This window comes from Salminus brasiliensis, chromosome 9 (genome assembly GCF_030463535.1).
Source record: "Salminus brasiliensis chromosome 9, fSalBra1.hap2, whole genome shotgun sequence".
NCBI lineage: Eukaryota > Metazoa > Chordata > Actinopteri > Characiformes > Bryconidae > Salminus > Salminus brasiliensis.
Genome location: NC_132886.1, coordinates 14,870,239 through 14,893,841, shown reverse-complemented (window position 1 = coordinate 14,893,841; position 23,603 = coordinate 14,870,239). Strand labels below are relative to the sequence as shown.

Sequence of the window (23,603 nt, the reverse complement as noted above, 5' to 3'; positions counted from 1 at the left end):
TGCCCACTCACACCTCACTTCCTGCACTGAGCAATAAAAACCTGCCAGCATCGTGCAGCACTGTGGCTGCAGTCCTTTTCTATTAGACAGGGCCAGACCGATATGGGAAATTTCTCACTGATGCTGATTTTTTTGTGGTTATTAAAGTAAAAAAAATCTGGAAAAAAAGCCTTAAAATGAAAGTTTTGAAATTTGAAAAAATACAAAGAAAAGTTATGACAGGTAAAACTCAACTCAAAACTCAACATTTCTAGGTAAATATTCAAACGTAAGCAAGTTCATGACACTGACCATGTTACCGCTTTTGGACAGAAAGGTCAGATTTATTTCTCATGTTCACCCACAACCCTGTTATCGATAGCCCGGCGCTCTAACCGCTGAGCCACCACTGCCCCATTTTGTTTATTGACGCATTGCACGACATCAGGCTGTATTATTAATCAGATTATATAATAAAATGTATCATTTAGCAATGACAATAAACTACTAAACTGTATACTAGCATACACATGTCTTTTTTTAAATATTACTTTTATCATTTTCACAACTGTTCAAGAGTGCATTTTCACTACTAATCTTAGACAACTTGACCCAATATACTTAAAGTAAAACAGCAGTAATGTAAATAATACAATAATGCTTAATAAATAGCACAAATATAAAACAGGGTACAGGTGCCCAGCTACAACGACGGGGAACGTGGGGTAGTCAATCCCCCAGTCGCAGCTCGAGCTTTAGCTCGGGACACATAGCTTCAGATTTGAAGAGAGGGCGGAGCCATGTTTGCCCTGTGAATGGTCAGGGCTTTGCTGATGTAAGCCTGATCAATTTTAGGACCGCCCATTTTACATTCTACCACACTGACAGGAGAACAATACTGGTGAAATACAGCAGACGTTTGTTAGACTTCAGGAAGATCTTGAGAAGACATATTTTGTACATTTATACTGGGTGCCCTGACGAGCCAGATTAACTTGAGAAAGAAAATTCAAGCTTTAGCTTCACAGGGGCTTTAACTCAGGAAAAATGAGTCAAGAGTCCTAATAATGTAATATAAAATTATATTAATGGTCAAGCCCCTGTATCAGGCAAGTTATTAACTTAATAGGTTTTATTACACTTTTGACCAAGTTATGTGCACACTAGTATTCCATTTCTGGGTACAATATTAGGGGCAAAAAAAACACATTTGAAACAGACAATAGTATTGAGCACGACTGCGGCTGATAAATCTAGGAATCCTTAAACACTGTCTGATTTAATGGCTGAACACTATATCAGCTGAGCACTACTATTAAACACAGGCTATACCTGTGCATCATCTACGCTTATTTTTATAAAGCACAGTTCCAACAGAGTTGATCAGAAACTGAGATGAGTAACCTAACCCAGGTGAATGAAATCAGACCCTTATGTACTACTTCAGAAGTCAGTCCACATAGATGTCACTCAAAAAGAAGTGGGCCATGCTCTTCTTAATTCTACATCTTGTCTTTGCTTTCTAGCCCTTTCCCGCTGCTCTCTTCTCCAGTCCACTCCAGTGGGTCCCCAACCATCTGGAAATCATTCCCCATTTATTACGACACCAGCAGACTCAGCCTGTTTGTTGATCTTGACAAGAAGCCATTCTCCAATTAAACATACATTCCTTTCCTTGTTAATGGCATATTGATAAAACACACCCAGCTTGAGCCCTAGATCTAGACACACTAGAATCGTTCTGCCTAGACCATGGCACAATCATCATCAGTCACTTCACTGACTGAAGACTGACCTGGTAAACAAGGCTATGCTTACCACAGAATAATTTAGTTAAGATAAGATAAGATAATCCTTTAATAGTCCCACAGTGGGGAAATTCTCAAAACATTTGATTTCAGGAGGGGGTATAGAGAGGAGGTATGAGAGTAGAAAGGTGCGATCACTATTCAAAAAGAAAACCTAGGGGCGGTCCAGTGGACTAAGACATTGAAGGTCATGTTACTTGCACAAATGGCCTTGCTCTCTCCGGGATGGGTTGATGGCGCCTCCTCCGCATCACTCATACTGTGATGTTGGTCAGCACATGTGTCTGTTAGCTGTTGTATCTGAGCATGCTGGCTACCAAGCGATGCTGCATCAGTGGCAGGTAAAAAAAAAAAGGCGGGGACTGGCTTCCCATGTGTCGGAGAAGACACCCTTCTAGTGCTGAAAGCATTGCTAGTGATAGGGGGGTTCACATGAAGGAGGATTGGGTAAATAGCCTTCCATATTGGGTACGAAATCGTCTGCTAAATGCCTTAAATGTAAATGTTAATATAACGTCACATTTCACAGGCACATCTCAGAGTACAGGTTAGGCGCAGGTAATGCCTTCAGCTTTAGATCTTTTGAGATGGTGCTGAAATTCCATTATACTGCTACATAGTGCTGGATTTACACCACAAAGCTAGAGTATATATAGCTAACTGAAAGTAGGTATTTGTAAGTTGCATTGATGATTAGCCATGGATTTGAAGTTACTAGCTCCACAACTCTACACCTCTACACGTGGGGATCTTGGAAAAATCCAACTGTGTGCTACAACTTCTCATTAGTTTCAAATGAGATTTTTGCCAGCAGTCTGTAAAGCTGGTCCAATCTGGCAACAGTTGCTACGAAGGAACACATTTGTGGGCGGAGCTCGAATAGGCCCATAGGCTTTATTGCCGTGGTAACAAGAGCATCACAGATCAAATCTGTGTGGAGCAATTTATCATGTGGCTTAGTCCTTATAACTTAGTCCAGCGAAAGCATCGGCGTGAAACTACCAACATAAATGCCAGAAACCAGTGTTATGATTAAGCCAACGTATTTAGCAGATATTTATTTAGTACTGTTGTTTCAACAGACGCATGCCTACTCCAAACAAGAATCAGCTGGAAGGTACTGTAAGCAGGAATTGTGTGTGTATGTGTGTGTGTGTGAGTGTGTGCCATGGTCTAAAGGAAGTGGAGCTCTGTGCTCTGTGACGATAGGAATCTGAGAGGAGCGGATAGAGTAAACACAGAGCAGGATTCACAGTGTGCGAGAGTGTCTCTGCTCCAAAGGCCTGTCAAAATACAGCAAAGAAAAGGAATGGAACAGTATTCGGTAAAGCAGTGGAAAAGCTGATATAGGCCCACAATGCTAACGGAAAGTACCCGCAGCATTTCCGTCCACCTGCTCGTGTTCTGCGAAGCTTCTTGTACTTTTTGACATGCGTAGCAGTTTTCCAGAAGCTAGCCCTGTACAACAGATCACACACACAAAAGAGACAGGAATCACAGCCCTATACTGCCTGTCAAAAGTTTAGTGAGAGGTAGGCTACATTTGCTGATTAGCTTTATTAGGGGCATTCCAATACTCACAGTACTCAAGGCAGGCTGGGGGATAAAGACACAGGCAAAGACTACTACAAAGCAGGCAAATCAAAAAATAAATAATAAAACAATGCAAGGATCCAAATACAAGAAACCAGCAAGACAAGAGTGGCTCAGAATTCAGGTTACACACTAAACATGTCACAACAAATGAAGCAGTAGCAAAGTAAAAATGCAATCAAAATCATGTTGATGGTCCTGACTTGTAATAAGGAGAATGGCATTTCTGTCATTGCCACCTTGGGCCCAGAACACTACTACTGTACTGTGTGATTTTGGTGGAGCTGCACGAGACCTCTTGCCAGAACTGTAACGCTGCGTTACCAGAGTCATATTTGTGAAAATCTGGTAATAATACTCCTCATTTTACATGCTTCATTCACTTCCATTCATCCACAAATGCACGTGTACAGCTTGTCTCTGAGGGGGACCTCAAAGAGAGTGGCGTAGAGAGCGCCCAGTTGTCAAAAATACCAATTCTCACACAATGCTAGAATTAGTTGCAGAATGAAACAGAATAAGGGATGGAATGAGACAATGGGGAAGGCAGTCACTGTCAAACAAAAACCTCAAGAGAGAGGTGAGAAAAAAACAGTGTGAGAGTGCAAGAACCCATGAAAAAGAGTGAGAAAGAAAGACAGAGAGAGATACATTGTGAAGAGAAAAGTTAGCAAGAGAAAAAGAGAGACATAATACATTGTGAGAAAGAAGAAGGTAGTGGAAGAAAGAGAAAGAGAGGCAGTGAGCGAGAGTGAGCAAGGGGGAATGGAGGAGAAAGAAAGAGAAAGGTCGAGAAATAGAAAAGAGGCAGTGCGAGAGCAAGAAAGAAAGACATAGTAAGAGAGAGACATTGAGCGAGAGTCAAGGTATGTGTATGTGAGAGAGAGCGAGAGAAAGAGAGATACATTGTGAGAAAGAAAGTGATAGAGACTGTGAGAGTGAGTCAGCAAGGAAGAGAGAGAGAGAGAGAGAGAGAGAGAGAGAGAGAGAGAGAGAGATAGAAAGAAAAAAAGAAAAGGAAAAAAGCGAAAAAGGGACAGACAGTGAGGGTCAGTGAGCGTGAGAGGGTATGGGAAAGAGAGAGAGATACACAGTGAGAAAGAAAAAGGTGACAAAGAGGGGAAGAAAGTGTGAGAGAGAGAGAGAGAGAGAGAGAGAGAGACAGAGATTATGATCCTGCCTTTTTGGAGATTTGAGATTTTGTTACGACAAAGACCATATGCGAGTGTGTGTGGGAGTGAATACAGTGCAGTAAGAGCCACATGGTGTGTGTCATCGGCCCCAGAGCCAGACACTCTGCAGCCAAGAGAATCTGCACCACTGGCCAGAGCCCCAACAGGACACAAGAACAGGAAAGACTAACGCTGTACTGCACATGTTTGACATAAAACACACACACACACACACACACACAAGATTGTTTCATGATGAATAGATCAATGGAAATGCTCCAATATGACTTTTTCTTTCTCCTGTAAAGTTGACATTCTGGAGATAAGAGGCTTTTGCATGACAATGACAATATGCTACCTGTATGTAATAAGAACTTTCTATATATACCTAAACCACAACCCTGGCCTTTACATCAATAAGTAGAAACAACTGCTTTCAGATAATGAGTGAATTTCAGTTTTAAAGGAGCATTATATAGAATCTTTACCTAAAAATAGCAGCTTCAAAATCGCGTTGATGCTCCACTGACCCGTAATAGGGAGAGTAGTGCCTCTATCATTGCAACTCCGGGCTTGGCACACTGCTAACTGCACAATGTAACTTTGGTGAAGCGGGCAAAATAACGCTGCGTAACCTCAAAGTCATATCTGGTGTAAAATCCTGTGAAATAATTCTCCTACTTCAGTCCATATACTTCCACTGTCCTTAATGGTTCTGTAACTCTCCGCTTGTCCAGATATGCAAGTGTAAAACATGTCCTTTAGAGGTGGCTCAAAGCATTGAGCATTCCACTGTCAATCCTGACTGTAGGGGAGCCCATGAACAAGACATATCAATTCTTACATAATGCTGCTTTAAAAACTGAAATGTCAGGTCAGGATCGGTTTGTTGGTCCAGATATTTCCTCTGGTCAAAACATTGTTGTCCTGAAACTATACATTTGAATACATTCAAATATGCACACACTCATTAATTTAGCCTGCAGACTGACACACTTTTTGTTATGAACCATTTTCTGAGGCAAAATAGCTTCATAATCAGCACTAATGCAGTTACTGCTTTACTTCACATGACAGCCCAGCCATGCGGCCACACAAATCCCACAACAGACCACCAGTCATGGCTTTCCCACGAGAGAGAGAGAGAAAAAGAAAGTGAGCGAGAGACAGACAGTAAAGTAGAGAGGATGTGGGGGAGCAAGAATGACAGACAGTGATGTGGGAGAGCCAGAAAGAGATAAATATACTTAGAAAGAAAGAGGTAGAAAGAGAAAGAGAGAGAGAGGCAATGAGACTGAAAGAGAGAGAGATATAGAGAGAGTGAGACAAAGATTTTGTATTGGCAAGAATCTGGCTGTATGATACACATCACAATATAGGGGTTACTATATATATATATATATATATATATATATATATATATTATAAAAGGTCACTTTTTTACAGTGTGTTCTGAAGACTGAGTAAGGATGGTCAATATGGTAAAAATATTTTATCACAATATTTAAAGACATTTTCATGATTCACAACATTTATTGCAATACATGTGAGACAAAATGCTTAAATCAAAATGTGCTGCACTTCATCCAAATAAACAGGACTAAGACTACACTGAAAATGAACCACTGTCTGCCACCAATCTTCGCATTTAAACTATTATTTTAAAATCAATACTGTGTTTTTAAGAATCAATACAATACTGCAAAACATGAAATTGTGAAACTTTTATATATCAATATTGTTTACACTCTTAACTCTTGCTGCAACCTAACATTTCACAATGACTTTTGCATTTGCTTGTACAGTCACCACAGATTTTTCAGCCTTAAACAGAACAAACGTCTTGCCCTCTCGCCCCCACCGCCCCACAACTATGCACCTGCATCTACACAGCTATTGGTCAAACTCTTTCCCACCACAGCAGATTTACTACAGCCTAAAATTTAATTGAAACTAAGCAGACCATATTACAAAACATAATGTAACATATAACATCTTATTATATTATAAAATATTTTATACAGCATATTTTTCCAATAAGAACACACTGATGATTTGGAAATAAGTTGGTCATACAGGCTATTAGGGTTTTTTATTAGCTTTGGTAAATGAGTAAATGTTTACTTTTGAGGTATTGAACTTCCTCCCCCCATCACACATACACGATCCAATGGTCTACCGCTCAGGCCGATTTGAAACCCCCTGACCACAACCCAGTGCCACCAGTGCCCTCTTTTCTGAAAACCAAAATACGATCACCATAGTTCAGGAAAGACACCAGAATGTGCTCAGAGAAAATAATGATACATTACATGATCCTAATGTAGAAATAAATAAATATAAATAAACATATTTGTGTGTGAACTATGCTTACGTTTCAGTGTGTGTATGTACATGCGAGCAGGCTTGAGCAGGTGTGCGAGGGTGTAGATGTTTGAACGTGACTTCACACATATATTTAGACAAGGTTTTTTGTTTGTATAGTTTTTTCATTTTCTTCTTTTTATTGAGCATTACAGAATGCTGCTTTGGTGACAGTTAATATGCCCTTAGGGCACATACATACTTATCCTGATATTTTAAAAAACAGATTTCCCTCCCTCCGTTTTCGAAAATATTCAGCCCTGTATGGGGAAATAGTACCTCTTACAGAGACATCCAAACACCACAAAGAAGAAACACAGAGGTTTAATGGTTGGCGTGGAGCAACAGATAAAACCACTAGCTGCCAGTGAGCTATTACAATATGTGGGAGACCAGGGTTCGATTCCCAGTCTGGGTGACCGTATGCTGCGCTACACCAAAAAGAGTCCCTGGGCAAGACTCCTAAAACTACATTGGCCCACCTGTGTAATACGAGTCACCTTGGAAGTCGCTCTGGCTAAATGCCGTAAATGTAATCCCAAATAACACACTAATAGCTATGTAGTGTACTACGCAAGTTATGAATTTATGGATTCTGAAATCTAAACAGAGCATTATATGATTGTAATAGAACAGTATTTATATTTATTTATATGTGGAAATCTGAACTTTAGTGCCATCTGTGTGCAGACATTGTAGTTTTATGACTTATGAAATTCACTATATAGGGAGTGAGGAGATATAAGGAGAAGCTCAGTTCCTCGTCCAGAGTTTTCAAAAATCTCACCCTTGGAGAGCGTTTTCAAAATGCTGACTGAATCACAGACCAAAAACATCATTTCAAAATATCCAGATAGGTGTGGAAAAGGCCTTAGCTTTCTCCATATACCAAGTATGAATCAAGAATACAGTATTGTTGATGCAAAGCACTATTTGAGCATTAATAGCTAAGTCTTTACTCCCCATAAGGCTCATTAGTTTTACACCTTCGCAGGCTGCTCCATATGTATGGAGGCGCATTACTGACTCGCACTTGCCTCCGACAGAGAGCAGTTGAGCAAACAGCAGAGCAGCATTACTGGCTAAAATCAACTATTTAATATTGTATTTAATATTTATTTTATAATGTATAACATTTTATAATATATAATATATAAATATATAATATTTATTTTAATCAACCTGTTAAAATAAATGCAAGTAAACACAATGGGCAATATCGAGGTCAGCAAAAATAAGTAAGGTCATGTCTGTATATAGTATGAATATAGTACAGTAAGTCAGTATTGTAATTAAAGCGACAGGCCAACTAATAGCGCCCCCTTGTGGAGAACATCATCCTGCTAAACATGAGTGAGTCAGAAAATGAGTGAGTATATGGAAGTTGTTCACTTTTCATTTTTTGTTGGGGAATTTTTTCACTGTTAATATGAAGCAGTCCATTATTTGCTTTAGCAACAGTTATTAATTATAATTCAAGCCAGTCAAGTTATTTGAACTAAACTACCATTAACTCACCTGAACTGAACAGAAGTGAATAGAATTAATGCATAGTGAGAAAGGAATGGATGAGGGGAGGCAGAGAGAGAGAGAGAGAGAGAGAGAGAGAGAGAGAGAGAGACCCTGGAAGTGGCAGGACTTTGGACCTGTTGCACAACTGTTGCTTTTCGTTTCAGTTGACAAATTGATTCCTTTTGTGCTCGCTGTCGCATCTTTGGAACGGATGTCAGGGCGAGCTACAGTCCAGAATAACAGGGTCTGGGGGGGGTGGGTTAATGTAGCACTGCATTAAGTTCTAGTTGAGACATTCCTCTACACACAACGCCTCGGTTAAGTCTTTAAGACAAAAAGGTTGATGTGGCTTTCTTCTGGCACGTTACACAGCTGGAAAGTTGCCACGGCAACCAGAGGCTGAGCCAAGAGAGCAATAGAGGAGAAAAATAACATGATCTGAATTACAGAAGAAAAAAAAAATCTCTGGCACACAGCCAAGGCAGGAAGTTGTTAATAGTTTCTTCTGCATTTCACCTGAATTTATCTTTCCCGCTAGAACGATTTCCCTCACTCTGTTCAGGCATAGCATACTTTCTCTCTCTCTCTCTCTCTCTCTCTCTCTCTCTCACACACACTCTCTGTCACTCCCACTATCTCTCCTACTCCCTCTCTCGCTCTGATTCTACTCCTTTTTCACTCTTAACCTTCTCGATCACCCTTTTTCTCGCTTCTCTCTCTCTCTCACTTGACTTACCCCTTTTCTCCTTCTCAGTACAACTGCACTGAATCTTTCTGACTACTAAAAGGTCTATAAAGTTAAAGAAAGAAAAAAAAACACACCATCACCACCAGCTCTCCTCAGCCAGAAGAAGGCTATAGTAGCATGTCTGTCTTTAGGGCAGGCTCCTGTCCCTATTAATCTTCAGACCCCTTTACTCCATACCTTATTAATCTCAAAGCCAGACTCTCCAAAAACATGAATGAGCAACACATAAAGACCCTTGAGTGTTTGAATGAAACTTTCAACACAGGAAAATAAATTCATTTGTCTCAAGCTCCATATACAGTGTTTGACTAGGCTTCAGGGCAGATAAATGGTAGAACAGAACCTTGACCTGCAGACCACACAAGGGTATGGAATACATTCAGGTATGTCCATCACAGCAGTACAGCTCAAGTAAGTGATGAGAACACAGAGACAAATGGAGGGTGTGTTCATGTTAGAGAGTGCGGGAAAGTACTGTTTGTGGAGATTATGAGGAATATGGCATCTGCGTCTTGATCATGATCTCCGTCTTTTGTGGAAACAAACACAAACTCACTAAACTCTCACTTTGACTTTAAATCTATACATTTGCATAGCAGTCTGATATAGCATTATTGAGCCACAGCAAGTACAGCTCTCGTCCTCCAAACACTGGTCTTCAGTCAGGTCTTACCACTACGATTGGAGCTATAATAAAGTCTCAGTACTTAGATTTTTTCAGATCAGTTATATGAATCACCTGATAAACACCTGATCATATCTTATGATCATCTAATGTTAGCCTCCTCCATATTGCACTTATTTGTTTGATGGAAAGCACTGACGTCAGTTTGAAAACTGATGTCCCTCTTGTGAAGAGTCTTCAGTCTGCTAAACATGAGTGAGTGAGTGAGCGAGTGAGAAGCTAAGTCCATGTGCCGGTTAAAACCAATCACTAGCTTGAATGCCAGTCTAGTTTAGTACTGTTGCTACCACTCATCTACATCTCTTCATGAGGATGACTCACTCATCTTATAATGGCTATTTCCAGTATGGTAATGCACCATCTGAATCCAGTAGAACATTTGGGATGAGCAGGAAACCCGCAGCATAAAAATGCACCTGAAAAAATCTGCAGGAACTGAGTGACGCAGTCATGTCAACATAGACAATATAATAAAAATGTTTCCAACATCTTGTGGAATCCATGCCCTGAGGAACTGAGGCTGTTTTGAGAGCAAAGGGAAGCCCTACCCAGTACTACTACAGTTTTCCTAATAAATTTGTCTATCCTTTTCAATGTATGTCAGAATGATTAAATCAACGCCTTTGTTAAACACTGCTGACTGCTGAAGAGCCATATTTGATGTGGTTCTCACTGTGGTTAGGTTAATTGTTCTGCACTGGGCAGGCTTTCATCAAACCCACGTGAATACCAGTTTGAATCTGATCCCACTCTCTGTCCTGGTGATTTAAAGAAGAAAACAAACAGAAAAGAGGGCTGATTCACCACCAATCAAACAAACCAAAAGGCCCATCATCAATACAAGCCATAAGAGGGGGTGAAGCTCAGTGTTGGGCAGAGGCCAAATATATCTTCTACCCTTTATTCTCCTTGGATGACAGTTGGGACACAAATCATATTAAATATAAAGCAGGACCAGCTTGTTATGTTCTCCTTACTGGTCCTCACATCAACACACGTGAATGTGACGTGGCAGGGTGGAACTAAATAAACAGCCACGCCCACGCTAAACCCTGTATTAGCTTTCAAAGTGCATGGAGGGAAACCTGTGGAGCAACTGATCCAGACTCAGCAGCAGGAAACCCAAGCCTTCAAGATGCTTCTTCACCTTTCTGTCCTCATGAGTCAGTGGCAGGGTGGTCTCCAGTGGGATCTGAACTACGACGCTGTAGAGGAAGAAGTGGGCCAGCCAAAGAATTTGTGGCCTATCGGCTTACGCTTCCGGCATCTTGAACTTGTCACAGCACAGCAATTACTGAACAATTAGCCTGGACAAATACAGCTGGGCTGTGCTTAAGTAAATGTTATAGGCTTAATCTTTATTCTCTATTCCTACTCTGGGCTACTGGACAGGCTTGATAAGGACAGATAGAGGAGACATAGTGAAGACAGACTGGGCCACAGGGTCACTTGTGATGGATTAAGGACAAAGTTGAGCAGTAGTTTCCTCTGCTAAGACAAAGGAAGTGGACTGAGGAAGTATTCTGCTCTTCTTCAGCTTAGCAACACTGAGTGGCGTGGGAGGTGTGAGAGGGAGTGCATGCCAAAACTGTGGAGCAGAAAAATGAAAATGAGAAAGACGAAGGGGGAAAAACGCATGGTTTATGATCATTAATTTGACAGATGAATGTGATGGAGATGAATAAGCTGTAAGGAGTGTCCAGGGTAGTTTGTTTGCTGGTAATTAGGGACTGACAAGAGGTCTATTCAGCCTGAAATCTGGAGAGCTGTCAAATGACTCCACCGGCCACACAGATTTCTCTTGTTTATGCGAGTGAATCTCTTGCTTGTACTGGACCTTATAGCAGCTCCATGGTTAAACTCTTTTGTGAACACATAATATGGGCCTGTGGCATTTGCCTTGCCCTCTCTCTGCCTGTGTCTCTCACTCTGCACTGTAGCTTAGTTATTTTGGAAATCTTAATAGTGACCGTTGGCAGCAGCTGAGCACATAGACGCAAACAGGCAACTCTTGATTTTCATTAACATCACTCTGAGACTTGGCTCACATGTCTATTATAGCATTACTCATTCCTCCACAACACAAGTACAAGCATCCACAATAATACCAAAGAATACCACTTGAATGAGTGGTGCTATTGCGCTTATCTATAAAAGAGAAGTCGTGGCTAATTTCATCTTCTCCAAACAGTGAAACAGTGACAGCAGTATAGCATAGAACAGAGTGGATTCAGATATTGGGGTCAATGTGTAATAAGATAATATAAGACATGTGGATCATATGTCAGAATATTTCTGAACACCTTTTCTAATGAATGAATTCCGCTACTTTAAGTTGCACCCATTGCTGACATGGAGGTGCAAATGCAGATAAACATGAACCCCTTAGCATTAAACTGTGTAGCAGTGGAGCTGTGTTCTCTGGAATGATGGGGCTCCATCCAATACTTCTGGGGTGAGTTTGGGAGTTGGGGATGAGGTGGGATGGTGACCCTTTAACATCCTGACCTCATTAATTGCATTGTTGAATCCTCACAGCAATGCTCCAATGGACAGTAGGCACATCCTCTTGATTTCAGAAGAAACATGAATGAGCAGGTGTCCCAGTACTTTTGTACCATATGGTGTATGTCATAAGCCTTAAAAGGCTCGAGAACATCAAACAGTATTTTTGTTGGCATACTTTACTGAGGGTTTGATACATGGAACTGACATACCGTGAACCTCAGACACTGTTGTGCCCTTCTTCAAAAGAAAAGCTGGTATAACCCAAACAGAGCTGGAAAACAGGTCAATTCTTAAAGACTGTTTCATATCAGGGCCAAAAGGCTACGTGTTTTCTTTATAAATTTTCCATTCACACAACCCTCTAGTGAAAGCCTTAGTCAAAGCTAGCTAAACTGTCAAATGACGCTGAAGGGAGAATATGGTGGTGCTGATACTACAGAGCAGCACATTACCACCGGACCACCATCACCCACAGAAGGGGAGCTCAAACTTGGCACGTGATGAAGCGAAGGCCGGGGGGATGATACAGGGACCTGCTCTAGGCTGAAAGCTAATGCCAGTCGATGCTAGCTTTGACCATCATTCCTTTCCTACAGGGTAACAGGGTTGTAAATAGGCTTGTTACATGGCAACTGAATATTTTTCACCTCAACTAAAGTCACTTACTCTATATTTATACCTCAAAATATTTCTGTACCATTAATGCACCATTAATTAATGCTGTTCTTTCTAGAGATGCATTTTTACATTGGAATCATGTATAATTCTCTGGAAGAGCTGAATGCTTATTATAGCACCAAAATAGCTGCACTCTGATTCACTTTTTATAAAGTCCCAGTTGTAGTGTTTCAGCAGATATGCACACAAAAAATATCAAATATTGGCATCCGCCCATCATTCCAACAGTAGTGCATCTCCAATTCCTTCACTCACTTTTTTACAGTAATTACAGTATTTACTTTTAGGTCAGAAATAATGCTTAAGCATCTGAAACTGGAATACAAGAGTTTTGTAAAGTTATGCCTTTCTCCTGGACCCTAACACCTGACACCCCCCCCCCCCCCCCCATAAACTTTAATGTGTATTGTGTAGGAGGGCAATAGACCTACATATAGGCTGTGCAGAATTGTCAAGCAATGCACTCGCCCACTTCCCCATCTATCCCTGCAACAGCTGGGAGATTTCCCCGAGATAACCCAACCCTGCTCGCGAACTTGACCCAGCAAAGTAATAAGTGACCAATGAAGAAATCAGACTCGTGACCGAGCTGGAAGTAAACGCGCGGGTCTTACTTTTCAGAGGAGGCTTGCTGGCGAGCACCGAGATGTGTCTTTGCAGGCTGATAACTTTACTCTCCAGCGTCCCGGAGCGATGACAAATAGAGGCAAGCTCGCCCTCGAGCTCCTCCAAGATGCTGACCGAAAGCCTGGACAGATCCGCGAGCTGCCTGAGCACGGAGCACAGGGTAAACCCGCACACGTCCACCAAGTCCGAGAAGATAGCGCCCCGAGCCTTCGCCGCACTTTTGCACACATCTTTGGGCGCTATGGCGCGCTTGCAAAACGGCATGTCCCTTTCTTCTCTCGCCCTCCTGCTCTCCCTGGCTCTCTCACTCCCTCTCGCTCTCCCGCTCTCTCCCCAGTTCCGATAAGTCTGGCTGGTGCGTGTTTTTCCTAGCGATGAACTCTGCTGTTGGAGAAGCTGAGAGGCGCGACTGGAGTGGAGGCAGTTTCGGTGCAGTGCCACTGAGCGTCCACTGGGCGGAGCGCTGCTGCGCTACGGTCCTGCAGAGAGCGAGCTTTCAGAAGCCCCTTGCCCTGCAGCCCCCAGCAGCACTTTAGCTACAGAGCCCAATTTAGATATTACCCACACATGCGCAGTCTGAATGGAGTGACAGCCTGAGGTGGGAGAGGAGTCTGAAAGCACACTCCAGTCAAGGTGCTTTGACTTGAATCGAAGAATGTCTCAGTAAAAAATAAACAGAGCTGTAGCTTTTAAAAGGAAACTTGGGGGAACCCTATCAGGCCTGACTCCTCGGGTAGCTTATAGAACTGCAGTGGAACTGAAGAAGTGAAGGAATTCTTACTATTAGGATATTTAGGGGCTATTCTTTTCTTTCTGTGGTCATATTGGGGTTGTGACCAGTGTTAACCTTAAAAAAAAATCTTGGTGGGAACATGGTGGGTTCAAACATCTGGGAGGAGCTAGAGGATCATTTAATTTATCCCAGACAACTAGATGTACGGATACAATCAAAACTACAGCTATCTTTAGTGCTTTTACATTTTACATAACATATTGATGAACTTCCTGATTCGGTTACGGGGGTTCAGAGACCTTCATCACTACACTGCCATCTAAAACACTAACTTGTGAGACACCATGGGCAGCTATGCAATAAGTGAGCTACCTCCAGTTTCAGACACAGCCTTGGTTTCTCTCAAGGTTTCTTCCACTTGAGGTTTTTCCTGCCACCTGCTTTTTTTTACATGCTTTTTACAGTCATTGGTTCGGATCCCGATCTCTTTAAAGCTGCTCTGTGACAACATCTGTTGTGAAATGTGCTACATAAATAAATTGGAATCATTACATTGAACATTAACCCATAAAACAGATAGCACCCTTGTGCATCCTCCATAAAATCGAGCCCTCGTTGTGAGCAACAGAAGACTGTGGAATTAAGCATCCAAAAGGGGGTTAGAGTGAAATACCACAGGACAAGATGATCCAGCTTATATATGGGGTTACACATAGGGCTCAGTCCACTCCCTTCACCTCTGTTGTAATCTCCCACTACATTACAACCTCTTTACAGGGGTAATCAGCTGGGCACTTTCGTCACCTTCGTCAGTGCTTCAATTAATGAAGCTAATCTCAACCACCTGTAATCTGATACAATCTGATGCTGGCTTGACAGGGATCCAGAAGAACAGTACAGCACAATGTTCACGGCCCATTGTCTCAACCACCAAGGAGTCAGGCCTCAAACAATGTCTTAATATTAAACAATATATATAACAAAATATTAAAAGAACAGATAAAACCGACACTGACTAATACTGACATCCAACCCACCCCCTTTCATCCATATCATCCCATATTCTAACCCCCCCACTGCACTGGAAGTTCTCCACTGGGGTCATCTGACCTCTCTCTGTGTTTTGCTGCCTTTAAAAACTAAATGTTAATTACTAAAATGGACCTGATGGGAAAATTAGGCATATTTCCTTACACTTATACACAGAAAACACTCAGTAGTATAAAGTACGTGTAATTTCTTTTACCTAGTACATAAATGTACCTAGCTAGCACCCACATCTCATTCAAATCAAAAATATTATATGTTGCCTTATATGTTTATTTTTCAGGCAAATGTTCGAGTCTTTTGTGAGAACATTTACAATTATGGTATTTGGCTGATGCTCATATCCAGAGAGGCTCACAGCCAGCAAAGTGAACCCTAGTCTGCTATAAAAGATGGTAAAGTCGGTGCCCATATTGCTACACTAACTCTATCTCTACAGTTTACAACATTTTTCTTACAGATGCACAAACCCAGTTATTTAAATGCAGCAGGTTCCCAGAACTGCAGTCTAAGCTGACAGCTCAATAATTCAGGCTGAAGGTCAGGGGACTGTGAGCGCAAGGTTTGGCCTCCAGCTCATGTCCGAGTTTGGGAGCGATGAGTTTTAACAGCTGCACTTGGAGACTGTAGCGAAAAGAAAAAAAAAACACAGCCAGGTTCAGCAATGAAAAAAATCTTCAACATGTTCGCCCCTCCCAAAGCCCACATCTGGTGTGTGTGAGAATGAGTGCGCGTGTGCATCCACATCCACACCCCCACCCTAGAGCAGAACTTGGCTCACCTAGATGTTTTTTGTTCATCCAGGCTTACAACATCCTAGAACCAGAGGAGCAAGGAAGAGGAGCAGGTAGAGGAGCTGCACGTCATCCATGTGCACTGTTCTTGTCCACCATCCATGCGTCTGTGGCTCTGTGCAAGTTGCAAGCAGTGAAACTGATTGGAAACATCTGGAGGCCCTGCCTGGCTGCTGGAGAACCATGACTGTCTGCATTGTTCCAGGTCCCCTAGCCCCACCCCGCTTATACACAGCCCAAAACGTACGAGCAGAAAGGCTCCTGGAGGACCTTTCCTTCCTTCAGATCAACCCTCCTCCTCCTCCTCCTCCTCTTCCTCCTCCCCAATCCTTTCATTGAAACTTTTCTTCTCATCTGGTCTCCCAACCTTTTTTCTCTCTCTCTCTCTCCTTCTTTACTCTCTTTCTGTTCTCGCGCCTATCTGCCAAATACGATTCCGACGCCAAAGAGCTCTTGTGTAATCAGATCAAAGTGATGTGGGAGAGATGTAAAGAGAGGCAGAAACAGTGCCGGAGTCTGGCAAGCTTCATGTTTCACTTTCAAAGGGCTCCAATGCACAAAACACAGGTACGCATCACAGCTCTCCGTACATTCATGAAGGACAAAACATCAAAAAAATAAAAAATAAATAAAAATCAAGACCATTTGCTATTTATATTTAATGCACTTCCATCACTACTAAGTACTGTAATTAGCAGCATGCACAAAGCAGTACTGCAGAAAGTCTTAAGCTCTTCCGGAAGATAAACCAAATGCAGACATGCATGGTGTATATTAAACTCAAGGACACTAGGCTCTAGGCTAGGTATATGTGTATGTGTGTGTCAGTGTTTTATTCTGGCCCCAAGCCCCAGCAGTGTGTGTTGGAGAGGGCTGAGCTAAGCCATGCTGCGGAGCTGTGGACCAGCAGGCCAAAGGCTGCAGGAGAGACAGGCTGAAACCCAGCAGGACCCATATGGCCTTCTGGAGAAGAGCCGTAGCAAAGTAGAACACAAACACATGCAGGTATTCCTTCCCTGATATAGCTACTCTAGGCCAGTTAGTTTGGCACATTTTCTTAAGTTAGTCCTGCTCCTAAGCGGACTGCAACTGGAAAGCACTTGATCTGCACCCATGAAACCACATGTCCCTGCACCCACCCACTGTCTCCTGATATAGGTGTTTTTTTTACGGTTCTTTAGAGAAGCTTTTTAAATTGTTTGGATACATCACCAAAAAGATTTCCACTTTTGTTCAACTCTGGCCTGTGTTTCTTGACAGTGCTGCTAGATAAGGCAGACCAGCACTACATTTTACAAACATACACAGTATACCCTTTAGTCAAACTTCCATGGTTCATATAAAACGCACCATATTATTGAATCCAGATGGCCATAAACTACATAATCTCACACATGCTTGCTTTCAGACACGCCTTAGAGGCTGAAAAACATCCCCCTTGCAAACGTGTGAGCTTGTTGCGGAGATGAGAAGCAGAATGATGCTGCTTTCGGTCAAGCATTTCAATGAGACTGGTTACCAGAGGCACCCTAATGGTCAGAGAAACATTCCTGTACACCAATAATGCCCACAGCAGCATAGTCACTGGACACCAATAAGCTGAGGAGTTTAACTAGATATCAGAATCATTGTGGAATAATGGACAAACCTTTATTCACCATCTCCTTCCCTGTGAACACACTAGAATGCAATACATGTAAATTCCCTATAAAATTAGAACTATATGGTCGGTTTCTCAAAGAGATTAAGCCTAGTCCTGGACCACACACCAGGCTGAGTGGACATGTTTCATTGGAAGGAAAACGTCATTGTCTGGAAAGCTGACCCTGTGTCACGTCAAAAAAGCAATGCTGCTCTCTGTAGTATTTTTTTTCACACATCTTCCATTGCAGCAAATTACAAGATATACTTATCCAATCTCAATGTTCAGTCTACCAAGATTTTAAAAAAAGTTTGGCGAAATTTTCAATCAAATTAATGATTGATCACTTCAGTATTTCTGGAGATTAGATTGGTGGCAGTCAAAAGTCTCTATAGGCCAGCTTCGCAGCGCCGCCAGTCAGTTAATTCCAGGCGGGACGGAAGCAGGTAGCTGATCAGCTCATTTTGTGGAAAGGCGGGACTGCATCCTTAAACAGACGCCAAGCAGGTAAATGTAGACGGATAGTGGCGGTGAGAAAGCGGGACTAAGCAAACTGTAGAAGCAAACACTGCCATGAAATCAACATAAACTCCCAGCCAAACACATTTCATATCTCCAAAAAGAGGACGTATTAACCCTATTAACTATTACAATTGTTTTACTGTAGGTTTTTAAAAAAAAATAATATAGATTTACCAAAAGATGGCGACAAACTAAACCAAAAAAAAAAAAAAAAAAAAATTAGTAAAGAATCTATATACATTGTATTTTAAACCAAGTTTCTTTTCCTTGTTTTCAGCAAAAAAAAAACTAAAAAAAACAAAGGTATAATTAGCCATCATGAACTTCAACTCCTTCCTGAACTGAAACTGCTGTATTAAGGACTTCTGCCCTACAGTCCAAAAAGCACACCCCTATCCTAGGGAAAAGCAAGCTCAATCACATGAACGTTCAAACCAGAAGTTTGAAGTAGATGCAGTACCACAGTTTCAATGGTTACAATTCCCTTTGGATGTATTTTACCCATCATGCGCAATGTCAGTTTCTCATCACAAACAGTAAACAAAAACATTAAAAACAAAACCCCATTCTTGTAGTCAATGTTGGTTTTATTTGAAACTCAAAAGTGTGGGAGCTAGTTCTGACTGGACTTAGTTGCTGCTCTGCTTGGCAGCCAGTCTCTTGTCTCTCTCCTCGGCAATGGTCAGGCGGATACCCTTTCCACGGGGGATGGATATCCATGGCTTGTTGCCCTGGTAAAAAGAACAAGCAAGCATGAGCTAAAGACCTCAGATTAAAGAGATAAATCAATTTCACAATCAATGTCCTGATTGTAGAGGCAATTTTTACTTGGGAGGGTTGTGGAGGTTAATCCCATTCTACGGTCTTAAAACATGCTCATTGAAGTTAACAGAATTCGCAAACACCCTGTTCTGAAAAACTTGTATACCAAATTGCTCCAGATTAAGACTGGAATTTGTAAATATGATGCAAGACCACAAATAATGGACATTTTAAAATACAGTGGCTGTGTCATGCTTTTCAACTATTTCATTATAGAAAATACAACAAACACCACTGACTGAAGTGATTTGTATTTTCATCTAAACTGAGTAGGTGTTTCTGAAAAAGCTGTTCTCATGTGATGAGCCACCATTAAACACTGCCGATTAGACATAGCTGATACAGCCATCCAGTAGTCAGATTTGATCACAAGACACTAGTTTCTCTTTGTTGCATCATTACAGGTAGCATGATGCTTAATGCAGTGTAGAATGAGCTGGCCTCCATAAGATTGACAGTCATGAAGGAATTGTTTGTCAATTCTGCACATCAAGTAAAACAGCATTTTTGAGAACAGCAGATCTGGTACACTACCCTTTGCAAATAGTTAGATAAGGAGGGTTGAAATTTTAAAGCAATTTACAACAATTATTTTGGCCAAATGTATTGTCATATTGGGCTATAATTTCCATACAGCCACACCCTGATGCCCTGATGTACCCTTCTGGATAAACATCAAGCATGACAAGAAAAAGCAAACATAATGAAACTAATCACACTAAACTACAGTGATGGTAACAGCCATCCTGCAGCACATCCTGCTCACCTTGCCAATGACAAAGATGTTGGAGAGCCTGGTGGCAAAGCTGTTGCCAGTGCTGTCCTTCACGTGGACCACATCAAAGGAGCCAGGGTGCCTCTCTCTGTTGACGATTACACCAATTCGTCCCAAGTTAGCACCTCCTGTTACCATGCACAAGTTACCTGTACAGAGAGAAAGACATTAGTTATGTAGTACATGTGAACATGCCACCCTAGTTAGTTTCACCCTAATTCAAACATGATTAAATAACCCAACAGGGTCGGCAGCAAAAGCTGACATTGCCAGTTAGCATCAAGTTCACCTTCACAGTTACGCACATTGGCAATAACTGGCTGCACAAGCCTTAATATAACCGCAATACTACTGACCTGTGTCAAACTTGACGAAGTCTGTGATTTTGCCAGTCTCCAGGTCAATGCGGATCGTGTCATTGGCCTTGATTAAGGGGTCAGGGTAACGGATGGTGCGGGCATCGTGGGTCACCAGATGAGGGATTCCCTTGGTGCCGATGAGAATTTTTCTGACCTTGCACAGCTTGTACTGCAGAAAGGATTAGAACAAAAAAATTAGTTTCCTTATTCATAAAAATATATAAACCTGCCAAACCTTCCACCCACACAAGGTATGCAGGTGGGCTGGATGCTCGAGTGCGCTAAAACAAGCTCACCTTGGCCTCCTCATTGGTGATGCGGTGGACAGTAAAACGGCCCTTCATGTCGTAGATCAGACGGAAGTTCTCCCCAGTCTTCTCAATGCTGATCACATCTGCAACAGAGTAAAACAATACTGCCAATCAAAAACTGCTTCTAGGTCACTCAACAGGCCATTTTTGTAGCCCTTTCATAAGACTTAGCTTCACACCTTACAGCATCACCAGGTCTTGACAATGAATCACAGCAGATTTAATATCCTCTTGGCAATAGATTCTAAACTCATGCTGGGAGAATGAGAATGGTTCCACAAGAGTGCACTGACCAAGAGTGAGCTGCTTAGAGGAAGGGCATCTACCTGCCTGTCCATCTGTTAAACTGCGCAGTCAAATTCCACCATCACACAACGGCAAGTGTTGCACAAATACTCGCAAGTACATAAAAAACAAAACAGTAATTATTCAGTTGACTATAGGTATAACATACTCCTACTTCCATCACGATTGCTCCACATAGCAACAACTGCACTGAAGTGTTGCATCTCTAAACATGTAATTTTAACCCGAAAGTCATTCAAGTAGTGAAAAAGTATAGCAGCTCTAACAGAGCTGTCAGAAATACCAGCAAGTCAGTACTGACCCCAATCACTAGCAGCACAAACAGGTCCACACATTATACAGCAGCTAAAGGTGGAACATTGTAACATCAATTTAACCATGGCATAACCTTGTTTCTCAACATGAACCAAGTGGGAACAAAAATCTACATCATGTGAATTCTAACTAGTTCTCAACACCCACCCAACCACACTGCACAGGTCCAATGTGTAAGGCCACCCAACACAGTGGGCAGCTTTTGTCACTAATGTGATCTGTTCTATTAAACTACATACAGGCAGCACATTGACAAGGTGGCCAAGTGGTCAATGGCAGTAATTTGTGGCTGGTGTGCACTAGCAGAAGGTTACACAGTGCAGATGTTTGAGATGCTGAATTTTTTGCTGCATGTCAACAGCCCATCTTGCACTGCATTGTTAAGCATAGCTGTTGGACTACAACGAAAATCAGTTTGCCCAATCTGGTCACATTAGCAGTGTTTCCATCCAGCTGTTAAGTGAAGTAAATAAACAGGGAGGCAGGAATGCCAAGTTTCAATCAGCTCTGTAGAGAACACTACCTCACATTCATACAGATAGCTTACAGAGAAACAGCAGCTTTGTAAAGTTGTACATTGTAAGAGTGCAGACAAAGCACTAACAGAGCAAAGTTATGTTCATGAATCTGCATAAATTAAATATGCATTTGCTTAACATTATTAGCTTGTTTTATATTATGAGAAGATATGATCATCAATTTCATCTCTGCTGCCTTTTGGGTCACATTTACAGTCAGGATGAGATATTTGCATTTGACATTGTTTTGCAAACTTTGTCTTTTTTGTTTAAACATCCTTAAAAAAAGGTTAGCCACTTAAAGTAAGCACAGAAACCCATGCTGAATTTAACTGTTTTAATTGTAATTCCACAAAGCCACTAAGTGTATAGACAGCTACATAAATGGCAATAAAAAAGGTCACCCTTAATTTGCATCATGAAGTTTGACTGCCATTTCTACAAAAGGGTGGCATTTAGTCCATTACTTACCCATGAACCCAGTAGGGTAGGTGATGTCCGTGCGGACCTTGCCGTCAATCTTGATGTACCTCTGCATGCAGATCTTCTTGACCTCATCTCCAGTCAGAGCATACTTTAGCCGGTTCCTCAGGAAGATGATGAGGGGCAGACACTCCCTCAGCTTGTGGGGACCGGTGGAGGGACGAGGAGCCTAAAAATGAACACCTTATGGGTCAGACCTGTACCATCCACCATGCCAAGCTTTTGTTTTTAACAAACACCCCTTATAACTAACAAACCCAACATTTCACGAGCAGAACCATGAAAAGTTACTCACAAACACTCCAGTCAGCTTATCAAGCATCCAATGCTTGGGCGCTGCGACGCGCTTCAGGTGCTTCTTTGCTCCTCTGGCCTGAACGACAGAAAGAAACAGTGTCTCAGTATTACTGTACTAGATTTCAGCCCCATCTTTTTTTTTTTTTAATTAAAGCGCTTAAAACTAAGGTCTAAAGCAGCCGACAAACCTGAGTAGCACTCCTGTCTACTACTTCTCAGAGCCATCTCACTGCCTAGCATGCTAACAGAGTAGCCTTCTAGCTACACATAACTGAGGCCTTTCCGGCACAACACTATGAACCTTAAAGTCTTTATTAAACAAAAATGAAATCCAGTTTAACACAAATGCATAAAACGAGTGAAGAGACCAAACGACTTCTAAACGTAGCGCTACCAAAGCTAGCAACTCCGCTAGCAACTTGTTAGCGGCGGAGCACGAACAGCAAGCAGATCTAACTAATCGCTTTTAACAGTGAAAGAACAGACATCTGACAATAATATGTAGACTTATCAGCATATAAGATGTGTAAATACAGTATGCTGACACTTTAATTGAGTAGTAACATGTAGAAAGGCTGATGATTGTGGATAACTTTGAGGAGAAATCGAGAAAGAAACCTGCTCACCATGTTGGAGTCTGCGGGAAAGGGCCAGCGACTTCCTGTGAAAGGAAGATAAGCTGAAACAGCGCCGCTGAAGAGCTCGTGCGAAGCTCCAAATGTCCACCATATGAGCTGCTGCCCTCTAGCGTCTGGGTTCCTTCTCACGTTTAAACCCAACAGAGTTTAAACAGTCAGTTATACTCAGTGTATACCTGCAATATCTATAATCACAACCAATCTGAACTGAATTAAATGACCCACATCCTGTACTTTTGTCATTTGTCTTTGTCCTCTGATGTTAGATTTTTTTAGTTTAGGAAAACAAAAAAATGGCATTAGTATGTGACCACTTTCCAACCCCTAGGTGTATGTACGTGTCCCAAGCTAAATGTGAGTTTCCCTA

General features: G+C 41.8%; 2 protein-coding genes across 2 annotated transcripts in view; both read right to left on the bottom strand.

Moving 5' to 3' along the window:
- nhsl2 (NHS-like 2) overlaps positions 1-14,032 on the bottom strand; it is a 113,867-nt gene extending 99,835 nt beyond the window's left edge. The window contains exon 1 of the mRNA XM_072687552.1: positions 13,662-14,032. Within this exon, the coding sequence (XP_072543653.1) occupies positions 13,662-13,938 (277 nt within the window). The 5' untranslated portion in view covers positions 13,939-14,032. The remainder of the gene's footprint in view (positions 1-13,661) is intronic.
- Positions 14,033-18,978: 4,946 nt separating this feature from the next.
- On the bottom strand, positions 18,979-23,299 carry rps4x (ribosomal protein S4 X-linked). The gene is made up of 7 exons (XM_072687549.1): positions 23,225-23,299; positions 22,597-22,674; positions 22,290-22,470; positions 20,665-20,762; positions 20,366-20,537; positions 20,001-20,158; positions 18,979-19,143 (listed from the first exon to the last, which is right to left on the bottom strand). The coding sequence occupies exons 1-7, from the start codon at positions 23,225-23,227 to the stop codon at positions 19,042-19,044; spliced, it is 792 nt and encodes a 263-aa protein (XP_072543650.1). The 5' UTR covers positions 23,228-23,299; the 3' UTR covers positions 18,979-19,041.
- Between the last annotated feature and the right edge of the window lie 304 nt (positions 23,300-23,603).